Consider the following 14,166-nt stretch of genomic DNA (forward strand, 5'->3'; position numbering starts at 1 on the left):
ACAGTCAAAGTCATTTACTTGAAACAGTGTTCTTGTATACTTAAGGATAAAATCTTCCTCAACGGCTGTGTGTTCATCATTTATTCTGTCATCTTCTACTTATCAAATAGAACGTCTTATAAAATTTTTTTTTTGCTAAATAAGATAGAATTGGTTTCATTGAGAATCAGAAATTTGCCAGAGGTAAAACTCATCTGCTGTAGACTTCAGCATTCGATCAGTCCTTTCACTACAAGAAAGGATTTGTTACCCTGAAAGGATAATATCTTCTTATTAGCATAGATGGGTGTAGAAGACGAGCGGCCGAATGTGACAGAGACGACGCCGAGTTCATCCCCGGAATTAGGAAATGCCAGAAGTCCATCTAAAGAACCAGAATCTTCCAATGTCAAAGTCGTTTCACTTTCTGAATTGAGTAATATATTTACAAATGGTCTCCCAAAGGAGACACCGGAACCCACAGAGAAGGACAGTGAAGATGATATGTCCTTAAATTTGAGCCCTTCCCCGCAATTGAACGATTGCGATAAACTCGATAGACAAGAGAGTGTTGAAAATGGTGCGGACAGTTTAAATGAAATTTCTAAAGATAAAACAATAGAATTGGCATCTGATAAACCAATCGCTGGCGGTAAGTGGATTGTGATGGAAGTAATTTATTGATATATGGAACAAAAAATTTGTCCAAAAATTTTAATTAGTTTATTTTAAGATTTTTCTTAATAACACACCGTAAAACTATAACGCAAAATGCTACAATATTTTGTAAAATATGCCAATATTAGCATACTAAAATATAAATGATGATTCCAGCTTAAATTTAAGTAAATACTCTTATAAAATTGTTTTATTATTTTTTTATTGTTATTAATTTTCATTATTTATAAGTTTGTTAGAAGATTTTTAAATATCTTCTCATCATTTCTTTTAAAGATAAATTTACGTGACTTCTTTTCTAAAACAATGATATTTTTATTCTGATAGTTATTAAATATAGTTATTCAGTTCAGTTATAAATCTTTGTCAAATGAAGTTGAAATATTGTTTTTTTACTCATTCTTTAAATATGATTAATTTCATTTATGAGTTAAATATTATTTTCTGTTGATTAAAAACTATAATCATGCAAGAAAAATTTAAATTTGAGAAAATTTAAAATTATTATAGCAATATAAATGATGAAAGCGATTTTATATAGATTATTTGAATAAAGTCTTAATTTGAGTAGCTTCTTCAGTGAATATGGATCATTTTGTGACAAAAAAACATACAAACTTACACATTTTATTGCTTTTATCACCTATGTGGTGTAAGATAATTTGCATAAGTAATAATGGGCATTATATTACTCTGTAGAGACAATTGTTCCACAATTAAAAATAATCATAGTGTTCATGTAACCAGCTATTGTAACTAATTAGAAAAAGAAAACCAGTAATTCATCAAAAGGTTCGTATCATTGAGATCTGGTGGCGTGAAATAATTATTTGATAAAATAACATGAGGATTTTAGAGTGGAATGTAATATGGTTTTGAGTAGGTTCTTGTAATGAATATACAAGCTCATATATGATATTTGTATATATTCAGAACTGAAATGTTTGTATATGATATCAATTAGCTTGGGTACGATCTTTAAGTTAGCCATAATAGCATTTAAATTTTATATAAATTATTTGAATGAGGCTCACCATTTCCATCTTGCCACTAAACTGCACTTTGGCACTGCACTTTAACTGAACTTTGGCTTTTATCAGATCTAAACCAAATGTTTTACAGGGGGAGCTGAGGATAGGCCACTTGTCTATGAAATAAAAGGACAACAAATAAAAAACTGTGTATTGCGGGGTATCAGAATAGGTATCGAAACAGTAGCTTGAAGAAAAATGGAGATATATACTTTTCTGATTTGTATAATTTGATAATTTAAAGTACATTATATTTAAAAATGTTTTGTTGGACTAGAAGAGTTTTCAAAAAATTGTGTATAAAAATGGCATAATGAAAATCATTAATTTTGGAGAAGTATATCTTTAGATGTTTCCGCAAAGGACAATTTAGTAGATTGAGTTTCAATACGAATTGTATAAAATACAAAAACACTTTAAATTAACATATTTCAACTTTTTTCATAAGCGGGGAACACAGAATTGGGGAAAAGGATCGCTGTCTGTTATTTTTTTTTGTCCATCAAGGAATTCACTTCAGTTTTCAAGATAGGTCAAGTGGTATAATTACCTTTGAGTCCAATTTCAGCGCCCTCATTTTTGCATGATAGTACTTTAAAACCTATAAGTTTTGCATGAAACTTCTATAATTTATAACTGGCCCCAGATTTAATTTTAATCCAATTCCAATCAATGAATTTCTCGAAACAGTGATTTGAAATATATTTAAAAATTCGACTGTTTACAACTCCTGAAAGGCGAAACGAAATCTTGATCATTGACATTGAATAGTAAATTAAATAATAAAATTCTCACTTCTCTCTTCCGTATAGATGAGTTGAATGATGCCAAGGCACACCTGGCCGATGCCAGCCGCCGCATCCATGACATGGACCTCGAGATCAAGCGTCTGGAGAACGAGCGGGAGGAATTGAGCATCGCCTACAGGGAGGCTGAGACGCTTCGCAAGCAGGAGGAAGCCAAGGCGCAGAGGTTGAGCTCCGAACTAGCCTCTGTCCGTCACGACTACGAGAGGAGGCTCACAGCCAAAGAAGAGGAGCTGGACTCACTCAGGTAAGGAGCTCCGTCTTTTCACAGAAATATGTACAAATTATAATGATTTCAAAAGTAACGATGTCTTCGAATAGTCTTGTTAAAAGCAAACAGTTCAAGCCTCAGTTATCCTGTAATCAAACTTCCATTTCACCTTTAAAATGTTAACCAAAAATATCCACAGCAAATATTAATAAACCAGTTAATTTTTGAGTTCGGTAAGATGTAAATTTAGCTCAGAATTTTTCTGAATGAAATTGTGCTTCTTAATCTGCTTTCTTCCTTTTCTGCTCGACGCTTCTTTAATGGAATATATGCTCCTCGAATGCAAAAATAGATAAAATAATTTTATTTAACGGTGGAATCAACTACTTTTATTATTTATGAAGTTAAAGATAATTAATATATTAAATAATTTGAGCACTATTTCTATTTTGTTTAATGAAGCTTTATTTCAAATGAATATTCTTTTTGATCTTATGTCCATGAAGATCTATCTACTATAATTTTTAAACCCAAGCATTGCAATATCTATGGGTGATAGTGCTTCTCGTAGATTTCTGTGCATTACCAAGTTGAATTTTCAGAGACATAATATTACAGTTAAGTTACTTAGATCAGTTCTGAGGAAATCAATTTCACATCCTAACGATCCAAACTTTTAATAGAATTGTGTAATGTAGAATATTTTCTTCTGCTTTTGATTCACAAAAAGTTGAAACAATTTGACACAAGAAGCGAAAAATATTTAGAATTATGCAGAATTTTTCAATATTCAATAACTACATTACATAAAATAAATAGATTTCTTCACGTTTTTATAGAGAGATTCCATTATATATTTTTTAGATAAAATTGATGGATTTAGCCAAATTCTTTAAAGTGAGATTAGTTAATTATTAAGACTATTATTGCCAATATTTTCACGTTAAAATTCAATCAGTGAAAATTGCTATTAGGAAAAATAAAATTTATAACCTTTTAAACCTATTTGCAAGGATTTTTTGTCCTCCCCCTACTTTCCTTTTCGGAACAAGTCTGAAGAAGAACGCACTTTTGTTTTAAAATAAATCTTGGTCCATTACCATGTGGCTTGCATAATTACAGACCTACGGTGATTTTGCTCACATCATTTTTCGTTTTTTTTTTCTATTTCAAATGAAAGGCAAATGAATTGTTTGAACTCAATGTATTAAGTTCCTATAGTTATTTTAAAGTCGGCAGGTCGTTACACCCTAATAGATCACCAAAGTGCATTCGCAAGATGTTTTAGTTCTCTTGAGTTCTCTAATGAGTTGAGTGAAAGCTTTAACGACGTGCATAAACAAATAAACGAACTTGTTACAGCGTTGGCAAACAATCAAATATTTTTTTAGAAAAACACTTGGCCTTAGTTGTCAAGTGGTAGTTTTCTTGAAACAATGTGATGACGGATATAAATTGTCACCATCATTCCAAAGTCTCTCAAAGGTTGCGCTTGACATTGGAACTTACAAATCCATTCATTAATTTCTAGAAGGCTTATGATATACACAAAATTTTCAAATCACAATGAGTTTAAAAAAATGCAACCATCATTTCATTTTAATTAAAAATGTACGCATTTTCAATTTAATTGTATGGTTTTTTTATTACTCTTGCGGAAATGTGATAAACTTACAGATGCTATTTTATCTATCTAATATTTTAAAAATAATTTCCAGATAAAACTGAAGGAATAAATTTTTACTAATAACTGCATTGAAATGAGAACTTACTGACATATGTGGCATGAAAGCATCCTGTGTGTTCCTAATGAGCTACACTTTTATACTCTCAATGTTTTAAATGCTCAGCTCTACATTCTTAGAGATAAATCCGTTTCGTTAACTTTTTTCCGTCATGTTTTTTTGATATTGTATTTCCTCTTCAAAAATGATTTGATTGAAAAAATAATTTGATCCTTCGAAATCAGCCGAACACGCTATGGACACAACTCCCCTTCGGAATTTCCAACATTTGTCTTTACTTTTGGACAAAATATCTTTTGGCATATAGGGATGCTCACTTATCTTATCTACATGTCCATACACTCATGCATTCCAGAATGTATGATGTTGTAATACAATTATTTAAAGGAAGGACTGTGTAGCTATGAATCGCATCTTATAGCCCTTGGGTGACATAAGTTTCAAAACTATGATCATGTAGAAGAGGGTTTTTTTTTAATAATATTGAAATCTAAAAATCTTTGGAACAGTTTTCTTTATTCGGATTCATCAATATTTGGAAGTAAAAATAACTGAATCTAATAAAATTGATTTAGAAAAGCACTTCATCAAAATATAGATAATTCGCTGTTCTTTAGAAATATTTTCTCATGCTTTGTTAAGTAATGCTTCATGTTAATTTTCAAAATTTGAGATTGATTATATTCTTACCGTGAATACGGATGAATTTAAATAAATAAAAAAAACATGGATAAATATCTCTACTGCCTTTAGAAGAAGGCTAAAATTTAAGAATTTTTGATATGGGGGATTTAAAAAATGTTATCTCATCCAAATTTACCTTTCTAATATAGAGGAATTTCCGCAAATGCATTCTAATCGAAATATAGCGACTGTTCTTAAATTTCTGAAAAAGGCTTTTTAAAAGTAAAGAGAAAGTAAAACTGGCCATCTCACTCTCTAAATTGACCAAACTAAATCAACCCATATAACAATAGTTTGGATATTCCATGATATATTATGTTCATAGCAGCTTTTTACGAGAGTTCTTGGCCTGAAATGGTTTCAATGAAATTCGAAAATGAATTTGAAATTTTCATCTTCTGTCCGCCTTTAGGGGCCGCGGTGGCCTGGTGGTAAAGTTTCGGAACCGGAGTTCGGAATCGAGACTGGGTTCCACCAAAGAACCGTCGTGTAAGCAGGTCTGATGCGCGCTAAATCCATCGGGACGAAACGTCCTCTATCTAGTGTGGTGCGGAAGTTTGAAGAGGGAGGTGCCATCTCGGGTGTCTTCCTCGTCCTCCAGCCGCGGTTCATAATGACGAGATCCGTTCAAAAATAGCCATATGTTGCTTTAAGAAAAAGGATGTTAATATAACTAAACCAAACTTAAACATGCCATCTTTTATTTCTTTGCGATCATCTAATCAACTACATTTTCTCAATGGCAGGAAGCAGACAGCTATAGAGATAGATCAACTGAATATGCGTCTGGCCGAGGCCGAGGCTAAGGTGAAGACAGAGGTGGCCCGCATCAAGAAGAAGATGCAGGTGCAGATCACCGAACTCGAGATGAGCCTGGACGTTGCCAATAAGCAGAACATTGACATGCAGAAGACCATCAAGATCCAGTCCACCAAAATCATGGTATGAATCTGACTGAATTGAATTGCTTCAAGAATCAGTTTAGAAAAAATTTTGAGTGACCTCTTGATAAATTAAATATTGAGGGAGAGTGAGGCTAAGCACTATTTCCCACCGATAACATTATTTCTCAGTCCAAAATCTCTTTCCAGCGAATTAGAGAAAGGCCATTTTGGCTTGCTGGTCCTTCTTTGTAATTCAATTTTTTTAGTGATTGAACTTTTTGGAAAATCTCTTTGAAATTATTAAGTATATGATACGTAATAATTTTTTTAATAAAGTCCTATTTTTGAACTATTTGGAACATTTCTTCTTCAAAATCATCATTTCGTCTCGCATATTTTTGATCTGAAAACTTCCGATGAAGCGAGAAAAAATAATTTTAGAAAAAGAAATTATAAGTTTTTTTTGTCTAAATACCATGAATTGTTAGAAATTCTCTTAGAAGACATCGGGATTTTTATTTTAAAAAGTAATTAATTAGAATTTGTCGTAAAAGGCATTTCTTAAAATAACCTTTTTGCAAATGAAATCTATTATTACTATTTAATAGACAAAATTTGGCTAATGTTCTTGATTTATTTTTGTTCCTTAATTTAAAATGTAGACACTTTTTAATCATTCTAATATACATTTTTTATGAATATTTTGTAACTAATAGGATGTTTACATAAACAGTTTCGGTTTCCATTTCATAATACAATGTCAAGTATAATATTTTATTAAAAATATTGATCATAATGCTATTTAATGAACTCATGAACTTACAGTTTCATATGTAGTATTTTATCAAAAATATTGATTTAATGAACTTATGAACTTCCAATTTCATGAATATCGTTTCTTATCTTCTTTTTCTCCCAACTTAGTTATTTTCTTAAATCCATGATTAATGTATTCTCAATATATGGGATCTTAAATGTAGTTTGTTTTCTTGAATATTATATAAAACTTCTAAGTCAGTTTTTATTGGGAAAATTAAAATGTTTGTTTATTAAAATTAAAATTTTCTTAAAACTTTATTCTAAAATATTTATACATGATACTTTCAATAACGTGAATTAGAAACGAATTTTGATTGTTATTATTATGACACAAGCAAAGCGCAACATCTTAATTTTACTCAATATTTTATGATCTGTTCTTCACAGGAATTGCAATCTCACTATGATGAAGTTACCCGCCAATTGCAGCAGAGCATCGACCAACTGGGTGTCTCCCAAAGAAGGTGCCAGGGACTCACTGCAGAATTGGAGGAGATCAGAGTGTCCCTTGAACAGGTAGATGAAATAAGCAATTATGCTTCACCCAACATAAGTCTAAGAAAAGACATTTAACTCTCTGTTGGAATTCTTAACACCTTGCGATTTTTTAAACCCATTTTTTTGCAGACCCAAAGAGCCAAGCGAACCCTGGAACAATCTTTGGATGAATGCCACACCAAGATTTCTGAGCTCACCACCATCAATGTCAATCTCACTTCAGCTAAGAGCAAACTGGAGAATGAGTATCTCACTCTGCACTCAGACTACGAAGAAATCTCAAAGGAACTCCGAGTAAGGTCCTCTTCTTATTTGAGAAAGGATATATTACTAAACATTAAAATATCCTCAGAAATCTATAAATAAAAACTTCAAATTCAAATATTATATGCACTGATCTTTCGTTTGAACAAATATTGTAGAGAAACAGTTTTTATTTCATTTTTCTAGGTACAAAATTAAATAAGTTGTTTTAAAACAAATTTTGATTTAAATGTAAAAGCATAAACCCCAAGGCACCAAAATTCATTTTATATGGCTTTCTTTTTTCCATATAAATAGAGAAAAACTGAAAATAATCTATTTTGCCCAATATATAGTTTTAAAGAAAACTCAGTTTTCTCCCTGAAAGAGAAACGTCATTTGAAGATGAAGTACTGTTTGCTTAATTTAACTTCTCCCCAAAATTCAAAATTTTATATAGTCAAAAAATCTTAATTTTCAAGTAAGGCTTTTATTATTTTGCACTCTAATACGCCAGATGGTAAAAATTCTTTCAAACTCTAATTTCCTTTTTTTTTTCAAGTGTCCCAAAAAAGACCTCATCTCGGTTTTTCAAATGTTATTAGACCATTCGATCCATGATCACAAGGAGTATTGTAGAAACAAGTGATACTAAGACGAACCAAGATTCTGCGTAGTTGGATTTGATATTAAAAAACCTTAAGAAGTTGGCATTTCATTCTTTTTATATTTATATGAATTAAAATAAAGCAAAAAGTATACGCACTTTGTTCTATTCTTTATTCAAACAACAAAATTTTTATGAATATTAATTGGAACTATAGAGCTGATAACTTACTTTGGCTTTCCATGTTTTAAATTATACGAAAAGCAAACAGAATCTCTTTATCTTATGATTAGGTTATTGAAATGAAACACCTTACTATAAACAGTCCAATAATTGAGGAGGAATACATTTTCGTACCAACACACACACTTAATTCCTTCAGATTTTGCAATTAGAAAAAATCTTTTTATCTCACTTAAGAAATAAATGTGCATACAAAAAGTGTACGATAATGAATAGGCGTGGAATGTCAAGCCAGATGGCATTTTTCCACCCATCATTACAGGAGTAAAATTAGACTACTCAGTTATTAGACTACTGAAGCTACTTATCTTCGGTTTTTCAAAGAAATGAAAGGATCTCTTACTGGCCCTCGCATATTAAACATTATCGCTGTTAAATACATCGTATAAATAGCACGGATTTGAATTTCACTTGCGGATATCTATCATTGAATTGTGTTGTTTGTGCTGCTTCACAAAACACGTGTCCATAATCTGTCACGCACTTCGTTCGCTAGAAACTTAAATTGTATAGCATATTGGTCAAACTTCTTTGAGTATCTGTTATTCTTTGACCAGTACCTGTGACCAAAGTCACTGTTGGTCAATAAAAAGGGGAAAAAATGGTAGCTCCGGAGATCATTGGAATCAGCGTTTTTCGGAACCACGATCCTGCCGCCAAACAAATATTTTGTTTTCTTCACGATCAAGTGAAATGATAATATTTATTTAGGCTTCAAATTAGAAGAAATTTTTTAATAGTGAATAAATTTTATATTTTATCTCATTGCAGCAGAAAGACGAAGTTTAAGTGAGTGGAGCTCCTTATAATTTACCCACTCAATGTATAATTCTACCGGACATGGATTCGAAATCAATAATCTAAATTTGCACTGATTATAACATTTTATCAAAATGTTTATAATAAAAACATAATTTTCTTCTTAGGTCTTAATAAGTCACATATGGTAAATTATTTTTCAGGTATCTGATGAACGATACAACCGCATCGTTGTAGAATTGAAATCTACCAAAGATTTGATGGTAGAGGAGCAAGAACGAGTCCTCAAGATGGAATCTATCAAGAAATCCCTGGAGCAGGAAGTCAGGACCTTGCAGATCAGAATCGAGGAAGTGGAAACCAATGCTTTGGCTGGAGGAAGACGCGTCGTCAGCAAGTTGGAGGCTAGAGTATGTGGCTCGTTTACTTCTTTGAACATTCAGTCAAATGTTACATAATATCTACTAAAATCAAGGCAAAAATGCCGTGTTTAATAAAATCCATAATGTTTTATTTAAGAGTTTGGAATTAATATATTAAGATATTTTTATTAAGAGTTAGAGTTAATGCATTTTTGAGAGTTTCCAAATACTGTTCATTTAAGTACCCTGAGACTGGGATGAGAAAGATGAGCGCATTTCTGAAATTCATGTCATTCTTTGACCTTCATTTCTGTCCTATTAGATACTTTTCCGTTCGATTTTTTTCACGTGTATATGAGTGTTGTTTCTGATCGTATTATTTTATTTTAATTCAAAAATTATTCCGAGATTATCCAAGTTTCCTTTATTACCCATCCTAATGCATGCTCAAAAGTTCGGAAGGTTCTAGAATCCGTTGGCAAAAATGTTCTTTCCATGCAGTCAAGAAATTGTAATTCTTTGTCTTGAAGCAGGCAATCTAAGAATGATATAAATATTAAATTAAATCTTGTATGAACCATATTAGTTATTTTTGTAATTAGGTCTCATCTGAAATATTAAAGAGAACAATTTTTGTCAATGGAAATTAATATTTTTTGTATCAACTACTTTCCATAATTAATTGCTTGTACTGTCAAAACAAAAAAAAATTAGCTCATAGAATTTAGAGCTGAATTTTTACTTTATAAATGATTTTTTTGATGACATGAGGATTAATCTTTTTGAAAGTTTTTAAAATTAGTGAAAATGAAATATTAGAGAATAATACATGAATGAATATAAAAAAATGGGCAAAATTCACTGTCTTTCATTTCTGAGTATTAATTTTAATATTATATCTGTTCTAATATATTTTATGAATGTATTGATGGTTAAAGAGACATAATTTCGAAAGTCCCATTTTCTGAGGTTCAAACCTCATACTTTAATACAAGTTTTCGTTTATAATTGGCTACTTTGGCATTTTCTCCTGCGTTTTTTTCTCAATAGTAAAACTTTTCATTGAAGAAAATGGCTCTTATAAATAATCAAAACCTTATGTTATAAACCTTTTGCCATCAAGAGCCATGCTTCGCCAGAAAATAAACTTTTATCACTAAATCACAAACAACATAATTTCTGTTATTTTAAACCTTATTTTTACTAGTTTTTCTCTATAAAAACATTTTAATAACTTAACCATTCTTTTGTGCTCATCTCCATCTTAAGTAAATTTAACAAATTTACAATCGTAATGTTATAAAAAATTGGTTTTATCGAAATCATCTTCTTTCTTCGTTAAAAATTGCAGAAAATTTACGTTACAGTTTCATATATTGCAATTTTATATATAGTTTTCTTTTATCTAGTTCATATATGAAAGTAGGTTTGATAAGTGTGAATAACTGGTAGATAGCGCGGCCTTCTGCAGGCCTTTTAATTGTTTTAGTTGAACGGTTCAGTCTTTAAAATTATTACATTTGAATAAATACTCTAAGCATTCGTTATTTTATTGAATCGGAGAAAATCTGTTGCAAATTATCATAATACCGGAGACTTCATCAAAGAACAATGTGATTTAGAAGGTTCGATTAATGAAAATCAGATTGATGTGTTTATAAATAATGTCGTCTTTTCTTCTTTTATTTATCTGTTTGTTATTTTTTATGGTTTTCCAATTTCTTTTAGAAAAAGTTGCGATTTATTTATCATGACATACATTAAAAGATCCAATGCTATTTTCTTATTCAATTTTATTGAATAATCTGCATTTCTAACTATATAAATTTATTTACAAGACCCATACTTCCATTACCACATTTGCCTTATTGAGATATGAATCACGGATGACTTTTGTGGCCTGAAACAAAAGCACCAGTGTGAAGCAATATGATTCATTCAGCCCACGGTGGAAATGGGATGGGAAACCATATTTGATCTGCATTCTGTATGTTCAGCTACTAAAATACGTTCTTTCTTTTCCTCAGATCCGGGACATCGAGCTGGAACTGGACGAGGAGAAGAAGCGCCACGCAGAGACCATCAAGATCATGCGCAAGAAGGAACACCGCGTCAAGGAACTGCTCCTGCAGACGGAGGAGGACCACAAGACCATCACCATGCTCAACGACGCCGTCGAAAAGCTCACAGAAAAGGTCAAAGTCTACAAGAGACAGCTCACAGAACAGGTCAGCCGCAAATCTAGGACTCCTACCCTTCACGTATTATTATAACTTGAAAACAAGTACAAACTCATAAATTAATTCATTATTTTGAAGATTATGTTTTTAAGAAATGTTTCTCTAAATTCTAGTCCGACAATTCTTGGTTTCAGATGTTTCGCAGAGATATCCTAAAAAATGTACCATAACAAATGTTTTAAAATAACAATAACATTTCTAGTTTGGTTTGCCAGTCTGCCAACATATAGCAGTTATTTATATCACGTTAAGATTTAAAAAGAAAATAATTTTAAAAGAAAGAATAGAAGCAATAATGCGAAGTTTTGAAGTACCGTCTTTAATCGTCTGTCTTTATACTATTTTAAAATTTAACTTTTAAATAGAGCAACATATAGCTTCCAAATAAAAAGGAATATATTTAATATTGTCGTATTATTACAAATGTAGTAAGAAACAATGAAAATTATTGTTACAAAATATATCAAAAATAATTTAAGTTTTTTTTTTTTTAATTTAGAAAAAATTATACAAAACTAAAATTGTCATTAAATTAAAAAAGAATTTAACGTCAGAGTGATGCAAGAATGATTTTTGACTAATAATGTGCTGCCACCTGATTGAATAAAACATTTCATTTAATTCTTAATTAAAAAAATCTAACAGAAATTTGAAAATTCTTTCTTAAAGTCACCTTCTTTTCTTACGAAAAAGTAACTACGCACCAAATTCGATTTCACGCCATTTACGGAGAACTAACATATAAACAATATCGCTAAAAACAATAAAAATTTGCCATGTTAATACTTAAAGCAGGACTGTACTTAAGAGAGGAGATTACACAAAGTGATGAGTAAAGTTTTCTTAAGCCCCTAAAGGAGCTCGACCAAAAAGTCCAATTAGAAAAATGTTCGTGATTTCATAATAAAAATACAGGGGAAAGTTTGATGAAGTTATCTGTAAAATTGGCCGATATATTCGCGATTAAGTCTAGAATCTTGGGGTGGTTTGAAAAAGGACAGGACTCATCCTAAAAAGGAAAAAAATATCCTCAGATTGCCGATCCCTTTAATGCGTTTTTCAGATTTCTTTTGCTTATTTTCTTTGTTTATATATGTTTTTACTAAAATTTCACTTCGCCGATGCCTAACTCAGAAAAAAACTGTATAATAATACTGGAGAATTCATTTTTCATTTTTACGAGGGGATTCTTTTTCAAGTCACGGAATGTTTATAATTTTCATCGCAAACATCTCCAACGATTTTACCGATAATTCAATGAAACTTTTTTGTGTTTTTATTATGGATAGAGTGCATTTTTCTAATTGAAAGCTTTGGCCCACCTCCTTTATTTTTTAAGTTATTGAGATTCTTTGTATAGCCGCTAGAGTCATTGTAACCTATCTCAATAAATTCAGCATAGTCACTTTACTCTAGCTATTGTCGTCACTTTCTATGGATGTACGAGATGTCTTAAATTTAAAGGCCTTAAATGTACTTAACAAATCACCTTGTATTACGTATCTCAAGACAAAGTTAAATGACTTTATTCTTAATTCCTTATGGACATATAATAAAATGTATTCTTCATTTCATAATGTTTTGTTGATGATGTTTGTTGAAATATTTTCTATCGCCAACAAATATCTAAAATAATTTTAATGAAAATTTCATTTGTTTATTGTTTATTTCTACAGGAAGGAATGACTGCTCAGAACTTGACCCGCGTCCGCCGCTTCCAGAGGGAGTTGGAGGCCGCCGAGGACCGCGCCGAGCAGGCTGAGAGCAACCTGTCCTTCATCCGATCCCGCCACAGGACCATCGTGACAGGACCGGCATCCGTCAAACAGGTGTTCGTCACCACCACCGAGGAGTCATCTAGCAGTACTGCCAACTACTAAAAGACTCTTTGTTGTTGCACGTGATTTCTTGTTACGTGGATTTTTCAAATTCCCAGGTCTGGACCGAGAGCTTTCACGTCTTTCACAAGATCACTCAATAAAGTATCCACCCATTCTCATTGTCTGATAATGATTCACATTTCGTTCCTTGTGTTTAAGTAAACTGACTGGATGGTCATGGAGGCATCGCGTGACTGAAATGTCTCTCAGCGGTAAAAAATTAAATTTTCACGATGTTTATGTTCATATTAATAAGACGATTAAATCATTTATTGGGTTTTGTATGCGGTACCTTATATATTCCTGAGCCCTTAAGCGAAATAATTTCTTGGATTCCCCCTAGCAATGAATCACATGGAGGTTCACAAAATAATGATAGCAGATATGTATGCTCTTATAAGCTTAAGATGATTATACATTTTAAAACATGTCTGCAACAGTAAGTGACATTTACACCTAATTAGAAGTATTTTCGATTCTAATTATATTTTTTTGCA

The 14,166-nt window shown here is 31.5% G+C and overlaps 1 protein-coding gene across 2 annotated transcripts in view; it reads left to right on the forward strand.

Annotated features, from left to right (window-relative positions):
• The window catches only part of LOC129968168 (paramyosin-like), a 70,452-nt gene extending 56,664 nt beyond the window's left edge, over positions 1–13,788 (forward strand). For both annotated transcript variants that reach the window (XM_056081994.1, XM_056081993.1), the window contains exons 10-16: positions 2,501–2,741; positions 5,881–6,076; positions 7,225–7,353; positions 7,465–7,629; positions 9,391–9,597; positions 11,577–11,777; positions 13,466–13,788. In XM_056081994.1, coding sequence (XP_055937969.1) covers positions 2,501–2,741; positions 5,881–6,076; positions 7,225–7,353; positions 7,465–7,629; positions 9,391–9,597; positions 11,577–11,777; positions 13,466–13,669 — 1,343 coding nt within the window. In that variant the 3' untranslated portion in view covers positions 13,670–13,788. The remainder of the gene's footprint in view (positions 1–2,500; positions 2,742–5,880; positions 6,077–7,224; positions 7,354–7,464; positions 7,630–9,390; positions 9,598–11,576; positions 11,778–13,465) is intronic.
• The last annotated feature ends 378 nt before the right edge of the window (positions 13,789–14,166 follow it).

This window comes from Argiope bruennichi, chromosome 5, assembly GCF_947563725.1.
Source record: "Argiope bruennichi chromosome 5, qqArgBrue1.1, whole genome shotgun sequence".
Lineage (NCBI taxonomy): Eukaryota > Metazoa > Arthropoda > Arachnida > Araneae > Araneidae > Argiope > Argiope bruennichi.